We start from the raw sequence: 17,261 nt of genomic DNA, 5'->3' as shown, positions 1-17,261 counted from the left end.
TCTTCATTTGAATTTCTCTGAAAACATGCAACTCAACATCACAACTATTTCGATTTCATTTCTGCCAAAACACAGTTTATGATAGATGACCTCTTTCTATCCACAAACTTTTTTTTGCTGCTTAATTTTTAATTTTTTCACACTGTGAACCATATCAACCAAAATATGTATAAACGTTTCTCATTAAATATACACAGTGACATTTTCCCCCTTCCCTCCCCCTCCAAAACCAATAAATATTAAACATATACAATACAATAAAACCATAAAACAATGTCTTCACACAAACAAGAAAATGTGTCATCTACTTTTACACACTAAATCTAATAGTTTTGTCTTATTTTAGGGGATGGAGGTCTGAGGCAAGCTCTCTCTGTTATGTTTCATGTATGGTTCCCAAATTTGTTCAAACAATGTAACTTTGTTTTTTTTAATTGTATGTTATTTTTTCCAGTGGAATACATTATTCATTTCCATGTACCATTGCTGTATTCTCAGGCTCTCTTCCATTTTCCAAGTTGACATTATACATTTTTTTGCTACTGCTAAGGCTCTCATAATGAATCTTTTTTGTGCTTTATCCAATCCTTTACTTATGTTACTTAAAAGAAAGATCTCTGGATTTTTTGGTATGTTGTTTTTTTGTGATTTTATTTAATATCAGGTTTAGTTCTTCCCAAAATTTGCACATGCCCAAATTGTACATCCCACTTTTGTACATGCCCAAATTGCACGTATTGTTGTTCCCATTTCATTTTTCCAGCTAAAACACCGATCTGATATTGTTGGATCCCATTCTTTTTATTTTTGAGGAGTGATATATAACCTGTGTAACCAATTATACTGTATCATGCGTAACCTTGTCCAACTGCACGAAAACCAACAAGGTCGGGTCAGATACAGCAATGAGCTCTCCGAACCCTTCTCCATTGACAATGGCGTGAAGCAAGGCTGCGTCCTTGCACCAACCCTCTTTACTATCTTCTTCAGCATGATGGTGAAACAAGCCATGAAAGACCTCAACAATGAAGACGCTGTTTACATCCGGTACCGCACAGATGGCAGTCTCTTCAATCTGAGGCGCCTGCAAGCTCACACCGAGACACAAGAGCAACTTGTCCGTGAACTACTCTTTGCAGACGATGCCGCTTTAGTTGCCCATTCAGAGCCAGCTCTCCAGAACATGACGTCCTGTTTTGCGGAAACTGCCAAATGTTTTGCCAGGAAGTCAGCCTGAAGAAAGCTGAGGTCCTCCATCAGCCAGCTCCCCACCATGACCACCAGCCCCCCCACATCTTCATTGGGCACACAGAATTCAAAACGGTCAACCAGTTTACCTTCCTTGGCTGCACCATTTCATCTGATGCAAGGATCGACAAAGAGATAGACAACAGACTCGCCAAGGCAAATAGCGCCTTTGGAAGACTACACAAAAGAGTCTGGAAAAACAACCACCTGAAGAAACACACAAAGATCAGCGTGTACAGAGCCGTTATCATACCCATACTCCTGTTCGGCTCCGAATCATGGGTCCTCTACCGGCATTACCTACGGCTCCTAGAACGTTTCCACCAGCGTTGTCTCCACTCCATCCTCAACATTCATTGGAATGACTTCATCACCAACATCGAAGTACTCGAGATGGCAGAGTCCGCAAGCATCGAATCCATGCTGCTGAAGGCCCAACTGCGCTGGGTGGGTCACGTCTCCAGAATGGAGGACCGTTGTCTTCCCAAGATCATGTTATAAGGCAAGCTCTCCACTGGCCACCGAGACAGGTTCACCAAAGAAGAGGTACAAGAACTGCTTAAAGAAATCTCTTGGTGCCTGCCACATTGACCACTGCCAGTGGGCTGATATCGCCTCCAACTGTGCATCTTGGTGCCTCACAGTTTGGCAGGCAGCAACCTCCTTTGAAGAAGACAGCAGAGCCCACCTTACTGACAAAAGACAAAGGAAGAAAAACCCAACACCCAACCCCAATCAACCAATTTTCCCTTGCAACCGCTGCAACCGTGCCTGCCTGTCCCGCATCGGACTTGTCAGTCACCAATGAGCCTGCAGCAGACGTGTACGTACCCCTCCATAAATCTTCGTCCGCGAAGCCAAGCCAAAGAAAAAATATATAGTTCCGGAACATAACTTTTCCCATGTTTCATTCTTTATCTTTATATTTAAATCCTTTTCCCACTTTTTGGGTTTATAGCTTATTTCATCATTTTCCTTACCTTGCAGCTTAATGTACATATTTGTTATAAATCTTTTAATTATCATTGTATCTGTAATCATATATTCAAAGCTGCTTCCTTCTGGTAATCTCAATCTGTTTCCCAATTTATTCTTTAAATAAGCTTTCAGTTGTACCTTGAGTTATTCCATATTTGTCCTTCAACTGTTCAAATGTTAATAAATTATTTCCCAAAAAATAATTTTCTGTTCTCTTGATTCCTTTTCTCTCCTATTCTCTAAAGGAAAGTTGTAAAAGGGATTAGTGAATTTTGCGTCAATAACAATTTTGGTATTTGGTAATTAATTTTTTCTTTTCTACGTGAATCTTCTTCCATATATTAAATAAATGATGCAATACTAGTGAGCTGTTGTATTGCACCAGCTTTTCATCCCACTTATAAAGTATATGTTCCGGTACCTTCTCTCCAATTTTATCTAGTTCTATCTTGGTCCAGTCTGGTTTTTCTCTCGTCTGGTTAAAAATCTGATAAATACCTTAATTGTGTGACTCTGTAATAATTTCTGAAGTTTGGTAACTGTGAATGACCATGGTTATACCTCTGTTAATTTATCTAGCGCTACCCTCAGTTTTCCCCCTTTCCACAAGAATTTCCTTATTATTCTCTTGAATTCAACAAAGAATCTCTCTGGAAAGAATTACGCTAACGTTGATAGAGAGGGTGAACTGCATTAAAATGAATGTGTTCCCAAGGATACAATACTTATTTCAAATGTTACCAATTCCCTTAACAATGTTCGAAGTCTTCCTGTAATTTCTTTATTAATGGCTGATAATTTAGTTTGTACTAGTGTTTAAACTGATACCTGGGTATCAGATTGCTTGTGTTTGCCATTTAAATGTTGATTCTTTTTTAAGTTCTGTATAATCCACATTAGTCATTGGCATCACTTCACTTTTATTTGCGTTGATCTTGAACCCCGATATTTCTCCATATTCCTTCAATTTCTTTTGTTCTTTTATTGATATCTCTGTTTCTGTTAGGTATACTATGATGTCATCTGCAAATAAACTGATTTTATACTCCTTCTCCTTTATTTTTATCCCTTTTATTTTATTTTCTTATCAGCTCTGCCAATGGTTCTATTGTTCAGGCAAACAATGGATAATAAGGGGGATAATGGGCATCCTGCCTAGTTGATCTACTTAATTTGAATTGGTTTGATACATATCCATTTACTACTACCTTTGCCAACAGTCCATTATATAAAGCTTTAATCCAGTTAATGTTTTTCTGGCAGATTGAACTTCTGTAATACTCTAAATAAGTAGTTCCACTCTACTCTGTCAAAGGCTTTTACTGCGTCTAAGGCAACAGCCACTGTTTATTTTTTATTTCCTTGAGCTGCATGAATTTAATAAGTTTACAGACATTGTCCACTGTTCGTCCTTTCTTGACAAATCCAGTTTGATCTTGTTTTACTATTTTTGGTACACAGTTGGCCAATCTGTTTGCTAATAATTTTACTATCTTATAATCTGAGTTAAGTAGAGATATTGGTCTATATGATGCTGGTATTAATGGATCCTTCCCTGTCTTTGGCATTACTGTAATTATTGCTGTCTTACATGAGTCTGGTAAGTTTTGTTTCTTCGACCTGATTCATTACTTCCAGGAGAAGAGGAATTAATAACTCTTTTAAATGTTTTATAAAATTCTATTGGAAATCCATCCTCTCCTGGTGTTTTATTGTTTGGCAGCTTTTTAAAAAATATCCTGTACTTCCTCTATTTCAAATGGTTTTATTAGTTTGTTTTGATCCTCGTCTTGCAATTCAGCAGTTCAATTTTAGCTAAAAACTCTTCTATTTTATCATCTTTCCCCTCATTCTCAGTTTGGTATAATTGTTCATAAAATTCCTTCGTTTTCATTAATCTCTGTTGGGTTGTATGTGATTTATTTGTCTTTTTTCCTTGATGCCAGCACAGTTCTTTTAGCTTGTTCTGTTTTAAGTTGCCAGCCAATATTTTGTTTTTTCTCCCAATTTGTAATACTTTTGCTTTGTTTTCATTGTTCTTCTCCACCTTGTACGTTAGTAATGTTTCATATTTTATTTTTGGTCCACCAATTCTTTCTTTTTCTTCATATTGTTCCTTTTCTGTACTTGCTATCTCCCTTTCCAGCTGCTGTATTTCCCGATTGTGTTCTTTTTTCATCTTAGTTACATAACTTATTATCTGTCCTCTAATGAAGGCTTTCATTGCATCCCATGGTATAAATTTATCTTTAACCGATTCTGTGTTTATTTGAAAATATGTTTTAATTTGGTGTTCAAAAAACTCTCTAAATTCCTGCCTTTTAAGTTGCATGGGGTTCAGCCTCCATCTGTATGTTCTTCGTGGGATGTCTTCCAGTTTTATTGCTAATAGCAGGGGTGAATGATCTGAAATTAGTCTAGTTTTATACTCAGTTTTCCTGACTCTCCCTTGAATATGAGCTGACAACAAAAATGTATCAATCCTTGAGTATGTTTTATGCCTACTCAAGTAATATGAATATTCCTTTTGGGTGCTGTCTTCTCCTTGTATCCATAAGTTTCATTTCCTGCATTGATTTAAGTATAAATTTGGCTACTTTATTCTTTTTGCTTGTCTTTTGTACAGTTTTATCCATCAATGGATCTAAATTATGTTAAAATCTCCTCCTGTAAATATATTTCCTTGTGTATCTGTAATCTTCAAAAAAATATATTGCATAAACTTTTGATCCTCATCATTAGATTCATATATATTGAGCAAATTCCAAAATTCTGAGTATCTGACAGTTTATCATTACATACCTCCCTGATGGATCTGTTATTTCCTCCTATATCTTGATTGGTAGATTTTTGTTAACTAATATGGCTACACCTCTAGCTTTTGAATTACATGATGCTGCTGCTACGTGTCCTACCCAGTCTCTCTTCAATCTGTTATGTTCCACTTCAGTTAGATGCGTTTCCTGCACAAATGCTATATCTTTTTCTTTTTTCAGTAAATTTAGCAGCCTCTTCCTTTTAATTTGGTTATGTATTCCATTAATGTTTATAATCATATAGTTCATCATGGCCATCTTATATTTTGTTTACACCTCTTTTCCACCTCCTCGCCACCTCCATCTTTTTTCCCCATTTTTGTCTTTTAAATTTCCCTTTTTAAATTCAATGTATGACAACACATTTAAAACATAAAATACTCCAACAATCCCCACACCCAATAACACCTTAGTCAACCAAATGATACTTGAGGTTTTGAAACAGCTGGCAGCATAATGCTAATGTACACAAAAATGCTTTTTAAAAACCACACATGGTACTTGAGTTTCAATTAAGAATGCTTGTTCCATTTGAAATAGAGGAAGTACAGGATATATTAAAAAAGCTGCTAAACAATAAAACACCAGGAGAGGATGGATTTCCAATAGAATTTTATAAAACTTTTAGAGTTATTAATTCCTCCTCTTCTGGAAGTAATGAACCAGGTAAAAGAAACACAAAACTTGCCAGATTCATGTAAGACAGCAATAATTACAGTAATACCAAAGAGAGGGAAGGATCCATTAACACCAGCATCATATAGACCAATATCTCTACTTAACTCAGATTATAAGATAATAGCAAAATTATAAGTAAACAGATTGGCCGATTGTGTACCTAAAATAGTAAAACAAGATCAAACTGGATTTATTAAGAAAAGACTAACAGCGGACAATGTCTATAAACTTATTAATCTAATCCACGCAGTTCAAGGAAATAAGAAACCAACAGTGGCTGTTGCTCTAAACGCAGAAAAAGTCTTTGACGGAGTAGAGTGGAACTACTTATTTAAAGTATTACAGAAGTTCAATCTACCAGAAAAACATATACATTGGATTAAAGCATTGTATAATAGACTGTTGGTGAAGGTAGCAATAAATGGATATGTATTCAGTCACTTTAAATTAAGTAGGTCAACTAGACAGGGATGTCCACTATCCAACTCATTGTTCGCCTTGGCAATAGAACCTTTGGCAGTGCTGATAAGAATAGAAAATAAAATTAAAGGGATAAAAATAAAGGAGGAGTATAAAATCAGCTTATTTGCAGGTGACGTCATAGTATACCTAACAGAACCAGAGGTATCAGTTAAAGAATTACATAAGAAATTGAAGGAATATGGAGAAATATCAGGGTCAATGCAAATAAGTGAAGTGATGCCAATGAGTAACGTAGACTATATAGAATTTTAAAAAAGAATCACCATTTAAATGACAAACACAAGCAATCCAATACCTAGGGATCAGGTTGGATAATAACTTAAGCCACTTATACAAACTAAATTATCAGCCACTAATAAAGAAATTGCAGGAAAACTTAGAATGTTGGAAAGAATTACCGCTAACATTGATAGGGAGGGTAAACTGCATTAAAATGAACGTGTTCCCAAGGATACAATACTTATTTCAAACGTTACCAATTCCTTTAACAGAAAAATTCTTTAATGAACTAAAGAGAATAATAAGGAAATTCTTGTGGAAAGGGAGGAAACTAAGGTAGTGTTAGATAAATTAGCATAGAGGTATAATCAAGGTGGTTTGCAGTTACCAAATTTTAGAAATTATTGTAGAGCTGCACAATTAAGGTATTTATCAAATTTTTACCAGACAAGGGAAAAACCAGCCTGTACTAAGATAAAATAGGGGAGAAGGTACCGGAACATATACTTTATAAGTTGAATGAAAAGCTGGTGCAATATCAAAACTCAACAGTAATGCATCATTTACTTAATATATGGAAGAAGATCCACTTAAAAAGGAAAAAAAAACGAATGATCAAATACCAAAATTATTATTGATGCAAAATCCGCTAACCCCTTTCCTTTAGAGAATGGGAGAGAAAAGGAATCAAAAGAATAGAAAATTGTTTTTTGGGAAATAATAACATTTGAACAGTTGAAGGACAAATATGGAATAACTCATGGTACAATGTTTGCATATCATCAATTGAAAGCTTATTTAAAGGATAAATTGGGAAACAGTTTGAGATTACCTGATGGAAGCAGCTTTGAATATGGGATTACAGACACAGTGATAATTAAAAGATTTATAACCGACATGTACATGAAGCTGCAAGATAAGGAAAATGAAATAAACTATAAACCTAAGCAAAAGTGGGAAAAGGATCTAAACATAAAGATAAAAAATGAAGTGTTGGAAAAGTTATGTTCTGGAACTCTTTCTTTGGCTTGGCTTCGCGGACGAAGATTTATGGAGGGGGTAAAAAGTCCACGTCAGCTGCAGGCTCGTTTGTGGCTGACAAGTCCGATGCGGGACAGGCAGACACGATTGCAGCGGTTGCAAGGGAAAATTGGTTGGTTGGGGTTGGGTGTTGGGTTTTTCCTCCTTTGTCTTTTGTCAGTGAGGTGGGCTCTGCGGTCTTCTTCAAAGGAGGTTGCTGCCCGCCAAACTGTGAGGCGCCAAGATGCACGGTTTGAGGCGTTATCAGCCCACTGGCGGTGGTCAATGTGGCAGGCACCAAGAGATTTCTTTAGGCAGTCCTTGTACCTTTTCTTTGGTGCACCTCTGTCACGGTGGCCAGTGGAGAGCTCGCCATATAATACGATCTTGGGAAGGCGATGGTCCTCCATTCTGGAGACGTGACCCATCCAGCGCAGCTGGATCTTCAGCAGCGTGGACTCGATGCTGTCGACCTCTGCCATCTCGAGTACTTCGACGTTAGGGGTGTAAGCGCTCCAATGGATGTTGAGGATGGAGCGGAGACAACGCTGGTGGAAGCGCTCTAGGAGCCGTAGGAATACAATAAACACAAGATTATGCATGATACAGTATAATTGGTTACACAAGGTATATATTACTCCTCAAAAATTAAAAATAATGGGTTTCAACATTATCGGATAGATGTTTTCGCTGAAAGAAGGAAATGGGAACAACTTGAGATGCAACTTGGGCACGTACGAAAATGAATACATTTTTGGAAGAACTAAATCAGATACTAAATAAAATTACAAAAAATAACATACCAAAAAATCCAGAGATATTTCTTTTAAGTAACATAAGAAGTAGAGAATTAGGCCTCAAATTGGATAAAGTGCAAAAAAAAAATTCATTATGATAGCCTTAGCAATAGCAAAAAAAAATGTATAATGTCAACTTGAAAAATGGAAGAGAGCCTGAGTATATAGCAATGGTACAGAGAAATGAATAAATACATTCCATTGGAAAAAATAACATGTAATTTAAAAAATAAAGTCACAATGTTTGAACAGATTTGGGAACCATACATGGAAAATATCAGAGAGCTTGCCTACGACCTCCATCCCCTAAAATGAGAATGAAAATGATAAGAAGACAAAACGACTAGATTCAGTGTGTAATAAATAGATGATGCATTTTTCTTGTTTATTTTCCTTTGTGTGAAGATATTGTTTTATGGTTTTATTGTATTGTATATGTTGAATATTTATGGGTTTTGGAGGGGGGTGGGTAGACAGGTGGGAGGGAAGGTTGGGGGAAGGGGAGAAAAGACCACTGTGTAAATTTAATGAGAAACATTTGTACATATTTTGGTTGATATGGTTCATAGTGTGAAAATTTTTTAAAAAATATTTAAAAAATGCTTGTTCAGCTTTATAGCTCTTTTTCCAGACACTGCAACACTGAAAATGAACTCTGAGTCTCTGTAAATGTATCCACCCCACAATTCCCTCAATTGGAATTTATTCAACTCCTTAACTTACTTTACTAAGAAATATATATTTTATAACTAAAGATTTTAATTTTAAAGATCAACACAAATCGGTTACAGTTCATAATTTTTTTTTCAAATTTTTTTTTCAAACTGCTGCCAATGACAAATTTATTGGTTTAAGAAGTGAACATTAATTCTGAAACCTTTTTGCGATCTGTTCCTCAATATTTGTGTGTATTCTGATCAAATATCAGGCTGGACCATGCGACCCCAGTTTGTTATTTAATCCAGGTCGAAGCTATTTGCTTACTGTTACCACATATCCTCTTGCTGATCATTAGCACTGGTATGTACAGTACATATTGTGTCATTTTTATTTCTTCTGTTCTACAATGTATCTCAATTTGGGGATTAAAAAATTGATGGAGGCTGGCACTGGTTGGATTCCAGTTGCATATACCTGAGCAGATCTCAGTGAAGAGCTCGTGAGACTAAGCTGAAAAATATGAAGGATAATTGATGTTGGACCTAATCTTGAGGAAAATAATGTAAAATTGAAGTTAGTGATAGAACATAAAAATATGGCAGAAGCCCAAGATGGTGGCATCTAGATTCGGCAACAACCTTGGGTTTGCAGACACTGGGGGAACAGAGGACTGATGCAGGACATCAGAAAATAGGGAGACATTCTCCATTTGAAAAGGAGAAGCAGAGGAGGTGATCCAAGAGATGTGTCCACAGTGGTGGACCAGTGAGGGGCTTTGCTGCTGAAGAACTTACAGGCAGAGTGCTGTTGATGACTCGAGGCGAGGAATCCACGTTAGCTGTGGGCCGCCTGATGACTACAGTGAAAGGACTCGCACCAGGTTGTGGACTGCTGGTCACTGGCTCAAAATTGACTGAAGGGGTACCAGATATCGGAATTGGGATGCAAGAGAGTGCTGAGGGCTTCCTGATTGTGTCCGAGGTTCAGATCTGAAGCTCGGATTGCCAATGATTTGGACTGGAGTCTGTGTAGCTGCAGAGGCTGCGGGAGCACTGGAGGCAAATCCTCAGACACTTGGTGACTCTGGTGGGGGGGAGAGGGGTTCTCTTTCTCTGATCATTTTCTGCTGATGCAGACTAAAGCAAATTTCATGTAATATTACACCTGTTTTATTACATGACAGTGAAGGAATCGTGACTGAGCTTGGTATACTGCGTTCACTTCTGTGCAGTGTGCTTCAGAAAGCCTTTATTAGCCACAGTGAAGATGCAACAGATTTACCAGGTTGGTGTATTTTAAAAAAGATCAAACACTGAATGCAGCTATAGATCTCTGAATGTGGAAGATTTAGGTGTGATTTCCTAGAGGTACTGGAAAGAGAATACAGAGCAAGGAAGTATAAGCTTAAAATGAAAGCTAATCAGTGAAGGGATAGTGTCCAAAAAACTTGGGGCAATTGAATCTGGAATTCCTTTCCGTAAAAACCTGATAGTGATGGATCATTTGACAATTTTGGGATTGAAAGCGTTTTAAGGATTAGAAATAGAAATAGAATAACCTATAGATTTAACATGATCTAATTGAACAGGAAAACGGATTGATTCCTTGTTGTCTGTTGTGCTGAACTTATGGAAAATACAAAATGCATGGAGGGGTTGGGGGGGGAGGGGGGAAATGAGAAGCTGAGTGATAAAGAGATGTTTTTTTGACTGTGAAGTGTTATTGTTTTTAAATGTTCAAATTCCTGACCAATGTGATTGTTAAGTTTTTCCAAATATTCATTGGTATGCTTCTACTGAAATAACCTGGTTTTCAGGTAATTTTGTAGAATTCTTAAGGATCAATCTGAAAAAAATATATTTTTTTTTGATTAACTTGAGATTCGAAAAAGGCAATTATGCTGATACACCAAGTTTCTCGTAGAGGTAACAATGTTATCATTGTGGGAAGAAATGAATGGAAAAAATGTGCAAGTTATGGTTTGGTTGCAGAATTGGTCTCCTTGTTTAGGCTGGAGTAGGTGGTTGAACAATATTTGGGCGGTTGTGAAAAGCAATTGGTAATGTGATCCTGAGGGTAGGTGTGTCACTGTGTAAATTCATGATGTCACTCTAAATTTCAATGTTTGTTCAATTAAGATTAGGTGAGTTATTTTTCCTTTTGAGGATAGGTTTTTGGAATTCTCTCAAAGGGTGACGAATGCAATGATTTTTTTGGAACATTTTTAAGGCATAAGTAGATTATTGTTAAGTTGGGCTGAAAGCTTGCAATATTTCTGTTTGGAATCATTTGGAAATAGTTGGGCAAGAAAATTAATGATGAAAACAATGAAATGTGGAACTTTTAAATGATTTTAATAAAACATGAGTGACTGAAGTCATAAAGCATAAACTAATGATAAAAATATTGTACAGTATATTTAATCATTATTAATACAATTCTCAAGTTCAAGAGAAATATGACGGTGTTCAGTGCAGTCATATTTGTGTATTTTCTCATTATCTTTTCCTTTTCTCATTTTCAAAGGAAACGTTACAGTTTTCCTTCAGGGAAAGACTGATTTAAATATAATAGAACAATAAATTATTTTTAGCAAAGAATTGAGATGATGTGTCTAATGGTGTTTTGGAAAGAGCTGGAATTTAACCACATCATAGAAATGCTTATTTGAAATGCATGACTTGGTCACTCCCTTGAATGTTTGGTTGAGATAAAAATGTGAAGGTTAAATGAAAATGAACCAGGATTTTGTTTTATACCCAAGTATTTCATTCAAAGGTGGTAAAACTCACATTCAGCAATACTTTTTGTCATGAAAGATATTTGTTAAAATATAAGATTTAGGAAAAATTTATAATATTCGATAAAGTGCTTATGATGAAAAGTAGCATGACTTAGAGGCATTGGTGCTTCAGAACCGGATGAATCGTTGGGTGATTTGTTCATTTTCTGGTACATCTTTCAGAATTTGAAAATTCAGCAAGCAGTTGGCAGAGCAAAAGATGGGAGTACTTTCCCTCTCAGTATTAAACTCAGCCTTAAAGACCCGAATGATGACAACACCAGGATTCAGAATTTTGTTCAAAATGCAGGTAGCGTATAAAAAGGTTTTGGTGCATATCATGTTACTTTCTATGGCTTATTGGGAGGAAACAAAATAGCTAGACTGAAATGGCTGATGGTGAGCAAAGCTGTCACTTTGCTTGAGGTGTTGCCGTTCATTGCTATAAAGTGGCAGTGCATTTCAAGGATGAAGTTTGAAGCTGCACTGTATACTATGTCAAAACACAAGAGCAGATACGGGTTCTGAAACAAAATCATAAACCTGCCTGGAGCACACAGCAGGCCACAGAATCCATGAAGCAAAGCGAGATGACTCGCTGTTTAAGAGTCTAAAAATATTGCCATATTTAAGCAGCAGAAGAATGAACAACTAAATAATTTCTTCTAGTCAATGTTCTCGTTTGTACTTAAAGTGTATTTTGTCTGAATTTTATTTCTGATAGTTGCTTAATGTTTGTAGCCCTTAGACCCCACAATATTGTAACTTCTTGCAAGTAAGATCAGAGAACCAGAGACAACTCTGATGTCCTCCTTTGGAATGGCCATTCTATAAATAAGGTCCTTTTTTTTTACTTCAGTGGTGTAGGATAAAAAATATTCTGTCTTCTTTGCATCCATTAAAATAAATGCAGCTTAGAGCCAACTCGTAACTAAATTTTATGGCTCACTTGCTCCCTTCACATTGCTTTCATCCCTGATCTAACCTTGATGATCCTTTCTACTCCTATCACCTCTCTTAATCTATTCATTTATCTGCTTTGATTTTAAATTGGAGCAAAATTGACCCACATGTAACAAATGTGATATTATTATAGGAATCTTCATTAAATTGTTTAAATGTGGGCAGACAAGTATTGAGCCTGTATAGATTCAAGGTAGCTGAAAGGGAGGAAAGCCTTTGCAGTTAATGCCAGGAAAATGCTACAATGTATTGGCAAACAAATTTTAAAAATGAAACCTGGAAAATGCATAGGCCACATTGATTATTTTGTCTTACACTTATTCTCAAAATTTCTATAAAATAAAAAAATTAATAAGTCTCAAAAGATTTTTTTAAAAAGTGATGCTTGACAATTTTGATTGGATCAATGTAATTTGGTTAAAGAACTGTAAAGTTTTAAACTGAGGAATTTTAGTGGAGATTTTCAGAATAATAGGATTTGGTTTGTCTGGACAGGTTACTTTGATTTGATAGTAGTTTATGATGGCCTGTAGATTAATACAAGTCATGTAAATGCAGAAATTCAAACAGGTTCTTGGAACTACCTGGGAGGTCAAGCAACATCTGTGGAGTGAGAAACAGTTTACATTTATTTTAGGATACTGCCTGACCACTTGAGAATTTCCAGTTATCTTTGGTTTTGTTTGATTTGATGTAAGCACAGAAATAAGATGGAAATCACAAGAGCACTTTCTCCTATGTTTATTGTCTTAAGGAACAGATTGTTTATGTAGTGAATGTGGATTTTCTTTAGGTTGTCAAAATGAGTTGAAGAATTCCTGCCTGTGGCTGATAATACCTTTGAGTGATTCACATGAACATATGAATTAGCAATAGGCCACTCTGGCCCCTCAAGCCTGCTCTTCTATTTAATTAAATTGTATTTGATCTGATTGTCATCTCAACTCACCATTTATGCCTACCTGTTGATAACCTTTCATCCCATTGCGCATCTCACTTTGCCTTAAAAATATTCTCCATTTTTGGGAAGAATAGAAAGCATTTGACCCTCCCAAGAGACAAAATTATATTTCATCTGTCTTTAATGGGAGATCCTTTAACTTTAAAAGTTGGCATAATTCCTTAAATATGTCCTTGTGGGTGCATCATTCAATCACAATGTTCTTCCTCCAACTTACTTGATCAATAGGCTTTAATTATAATAGAAGAGATTAACAAAAGCATGATATAATTAGAAATAACATGAAAAGAACAGTTGAGACCCAAGACTTTACAGTGAAGGTTCTAGAATGATGATATGAAACAGTCTTGGTACTGTCTTATCTTCGGGTACCTTCATTTTTCATTTATTCATGATGGGCTTTTTGTCCTTGCATTCCATTCTCTCCATTGTTTAGTAAAGAGTAGAATTGATCTTCTGTGATGCTGAGAATACAAAGAGACTACACATCCCACTGTAATTTGTGGGGTGAAACAAAAAAGTTTGCAGATGCTGTAATTGGGGTAGATAAATGCTGGAGAAACTCAGCTGGCCCTTTACCATCCACAGGATGCAAAGATGTATAACAAACATTGGCCCAAAAGTTTTTCCAAAACTTTTGTGTGTTGACTGCTGTAATATGTAACAGTTCTTTCATTATCTTAGCCAATAAGTCCTCTTCCTCTGCTTTCTCCATATTTGTGGAGTAATCCCCTCAGAATGTTACCAGTTTTTTGGGGAATTCATTCCATTCCAAATTAATTTCTGTCTAAAAAGTAAATATTCTGCTTCATTTTTCTCTTGTGGCGATGCCACCTTGTTAATGGCATTTTGTCCATTTGTTTTGCAGTGATGTCATTATTTTTACGTGATTCCTCTTTTTGTTTTTCAAATTGATCCAATCCGCCTATTTAAACTTTCTATTGGCTAAGATTAAATGAGTTTTAGCATGGAGTTAAGCTCTGTGGGTCATATTTTCTAAAGGAACTGAGAAGAAATATATTGTTCCTCAGAAGTTCTCTTCATTTCCTTCAGAATCACACCCATCCATAAAATGTAAGCAGAATTATCCCATTTGGGAGATTTTGGTAACAGGAAACAGTTTCTTTCGATGACTAGTTAATGCTAAATAGGCTGAGCTTTCTACCACTAATTTATTAAATCCTCAAATACTTTTTAATCATTCATAATTTTATGGTGCAGGTGTAGTTTGTTTTTACGACCTGTGTTTTGACTTTATTTCAGAAGAATCCCAGGATGGTATGAATCGAGCAATCATAGATATGAAGATGGTTTTCTCAGGAGTTCTGTGGGTTTTCACTACCATCAGTGGATTGATCACTCTTCTGCCTAATGGAGCTATTCACAGTTTGAATAATAACTTTGCTCTCATGTTGTTTGGCTATGAGAAAACACAGTTATTGGGCAAGGTAAGGTCCACAAATGTTTAGTAAGGGGATGGGTAATCTTGTGCTTACCAGAGGATCTACTCTAATATTCTTCAAACAATCCAGCAACAACTTCATGTAGACACTTCAAAGAAGTATGAGTGTCCCCCAAGTCACATTGTAGAAAATCATCAACATAAATTAATGTTGTCATTTAAGGAGAGCAAAAGCAGCATCTTTTAAGAAACATCAGGAGAGGTAAGGAAGAAATACCAGTCTTTGTGGCCTTGAACTGAAAGCATAGTCATGAATAATGGAGAGATTAAAAGATTAGTAATGTTGGCAATTACAGGGTTGGAAGTGATTTAGGAGGGAAAGACTGAAGGATTTGAAAACTGAGTTAGTGAACATGTGATTGATACTTAAGAACTTGAATTATGAGTAGGCCATTTCTGAGCCATTTAATTAGCTGATCTAGCTAAATGTAGTAACCATGCCTGTGATAATCTTTCATCCCTTGCTCATCTTTCTTTGTCTTAAAAATATTCAGACTTTATTTCCACTATATTTCAAGAATGAAAATTCCCAGGACATTTGAGCCTCCAGTAGATAAAATTATACCTCAATTGTCTTAAATGGGTGACCCCTCCTGATCCTTGATTGTAAATTCTCCCATCAGAGGAGAATCTCTCTATCAATCCTGTCAAGACTTGTCATGATCTTAACTGTTTCAAATGAGATCTCTTTCATCTAACTTCTAACAGATAAAAGTTTAGAATGTCCTGTCTTCCCTTGTGATGCAACCAGTCCATTGCTGGTGCAAGTTGAGTAAACTTTCCCTTAAATACTTCCAATATAGTAACATCCCTACTTATATATTGATTCTACTACTGTGCACAGTACTTTAGGTACATATGCTTTCATCAAAGCCCTATTAAACTAATTAAGAGCTTTGTTAATTTTGTATTCAGTGATAATAGCACCTAACAGCCTGAATATGCCCGAGATTGTTTGATCTCGGGATCTGAGCAGGATCAGGACTCGTCAATACTTGGAGGAGAGACCGCCTAGGAACATCAGGTGCTGTAGGTTTCTGTGAGGGGTGCTCGACTTTCTGTCTGCTTTGCGGTAGATGAGTTAGAATTATGGGCATGTTCCATTCCATATGTAGGATTGCATGACAATAATGGAACCTTTACCTTTACCATTCTGTTGGCCTTGGTAATTACTGCACTTTGCTCTTTGTGAGACAGCAGTACTATCTGCAGCATGATGTCATAGCTTCTACCTCTCAGCTTCATTAACCAAGATTCAGTTCTCCCTCTGGTGCTCTCTGCATGGATTTTGCATATAATTAGATTTACATGTTCATTGTTATTGTAAATCATCTCTAGAGCAAATGAGTAGTGGAAGAATCCAGGTGGAGCTGATGGTTATGTGGAAGAGAATAGGATACTAGGAAATAAGAGGCAGAATGTGATGGGTATTATCCTGAGAGTTGGCATAGACTTGAGTTCAAAAGTTTCCTGTGTCAGATGAAAATGAGAAATATAATATATTAAACACTGGGATTTCCAGAATTCTATTCAACTATTGTCAAGACAAAATGGACCATGTCACCTTTTTCCAAATACAGGTATACTCCGCTTTATGAAACTCGTGTTCCTATGAAACCTTTCGTCAGCTGAAATGGTGTAAAACGAAGACCCATTCACTACTATTGAAGGATATTTTCATAAAAGCAAAAATCTATTTAAATTCTTTTGTAAAAATTAATGTAGATTTTTTCATAAAACCAAATTTTCATAAAGCGAATATTTGTGAAATGGGATATACCTGTACAATAAAACTCCTGGTATCTGGTTCCTATAGGGATTGATAAATGTCGGAAAAATAAATTTTCTGGTTGCTTGTGATTATGTGTTGCGGGATTGGCAAAATAACGGTGAGGCATGTCAGTTTTAAACTTCTGTATTTTTTTAGCTATTTTCTGCAATTTTTTGCTTGAGACTACCGGTTGCTTTTACTGTACTCCATTTGCTAGTTCATTGCTTATCCACAAACCTGTCTATATCCTTTTGTTGTCGTCTTGTGCCCCTTCACAACTTCCTCATCTATCTCAAATAAAGCAACCCTTTGTTGCCTTTGTCCAAGAATTTATATAAATTAAACAAGAAAGTCTGTAGATGCTGTGATTTTAGTTTCCATAAAAATGTGAGAGAAACTCAGCAATTCATGCAGCATTCTTGA

At 36.2% G+C, this 17,261-nt stretch overlaps 1 protein-coding gene across 4 annotated transcripts in view; it reads left to right on the top strand.

Moving 5' to 3' along the window:
• Window positions 1-17,261, top strand: part of pask (PAS domain containing serine/threonine kinase) — a 90,651-nt gene that overhangs the window by 30,659 nt on the left and 42,731 nt on the right. For all 4 annotated transcript variants that reach the window (XM_069896410.1, XM_069896411.1, XM_069896409.1 and 1 more), the window contains exons 7-8: window positions 11,865-11,991; window positions 14,869-15,053. In XM_069896410.1, the coding sequence (XP_069752511.1) occupies window positions 11,865-11,991; window positions 14,869-15,053 (312 nt within the window). The remainder of the gene's footprint in view (window positions 1-11,864; window positions 11,992-14,868; window positions 15,054-17,261) is intronic.

Source organism: Narcine bancroftii, chromosome 9 (assembly GCF_036971445.1).
Source record: "Narcine bancroftii isolate sNarBan1 chromosome 9, sNarBan1.hap1, whole genome shotgun sequence".
In the NCBI taxonomy this organism is placed as follows: Eukaryota; Metazoa; Chordata; class Chondrichthyes; order Torpediniformes; family Narcinidae; genus Narcine; species Narcine bancroftii.
The sequence above is the reverse complement of the archived record's forward strand: the minus strand, read 5'-3'. Positions and strand labels throughout refer to the sequence as shown.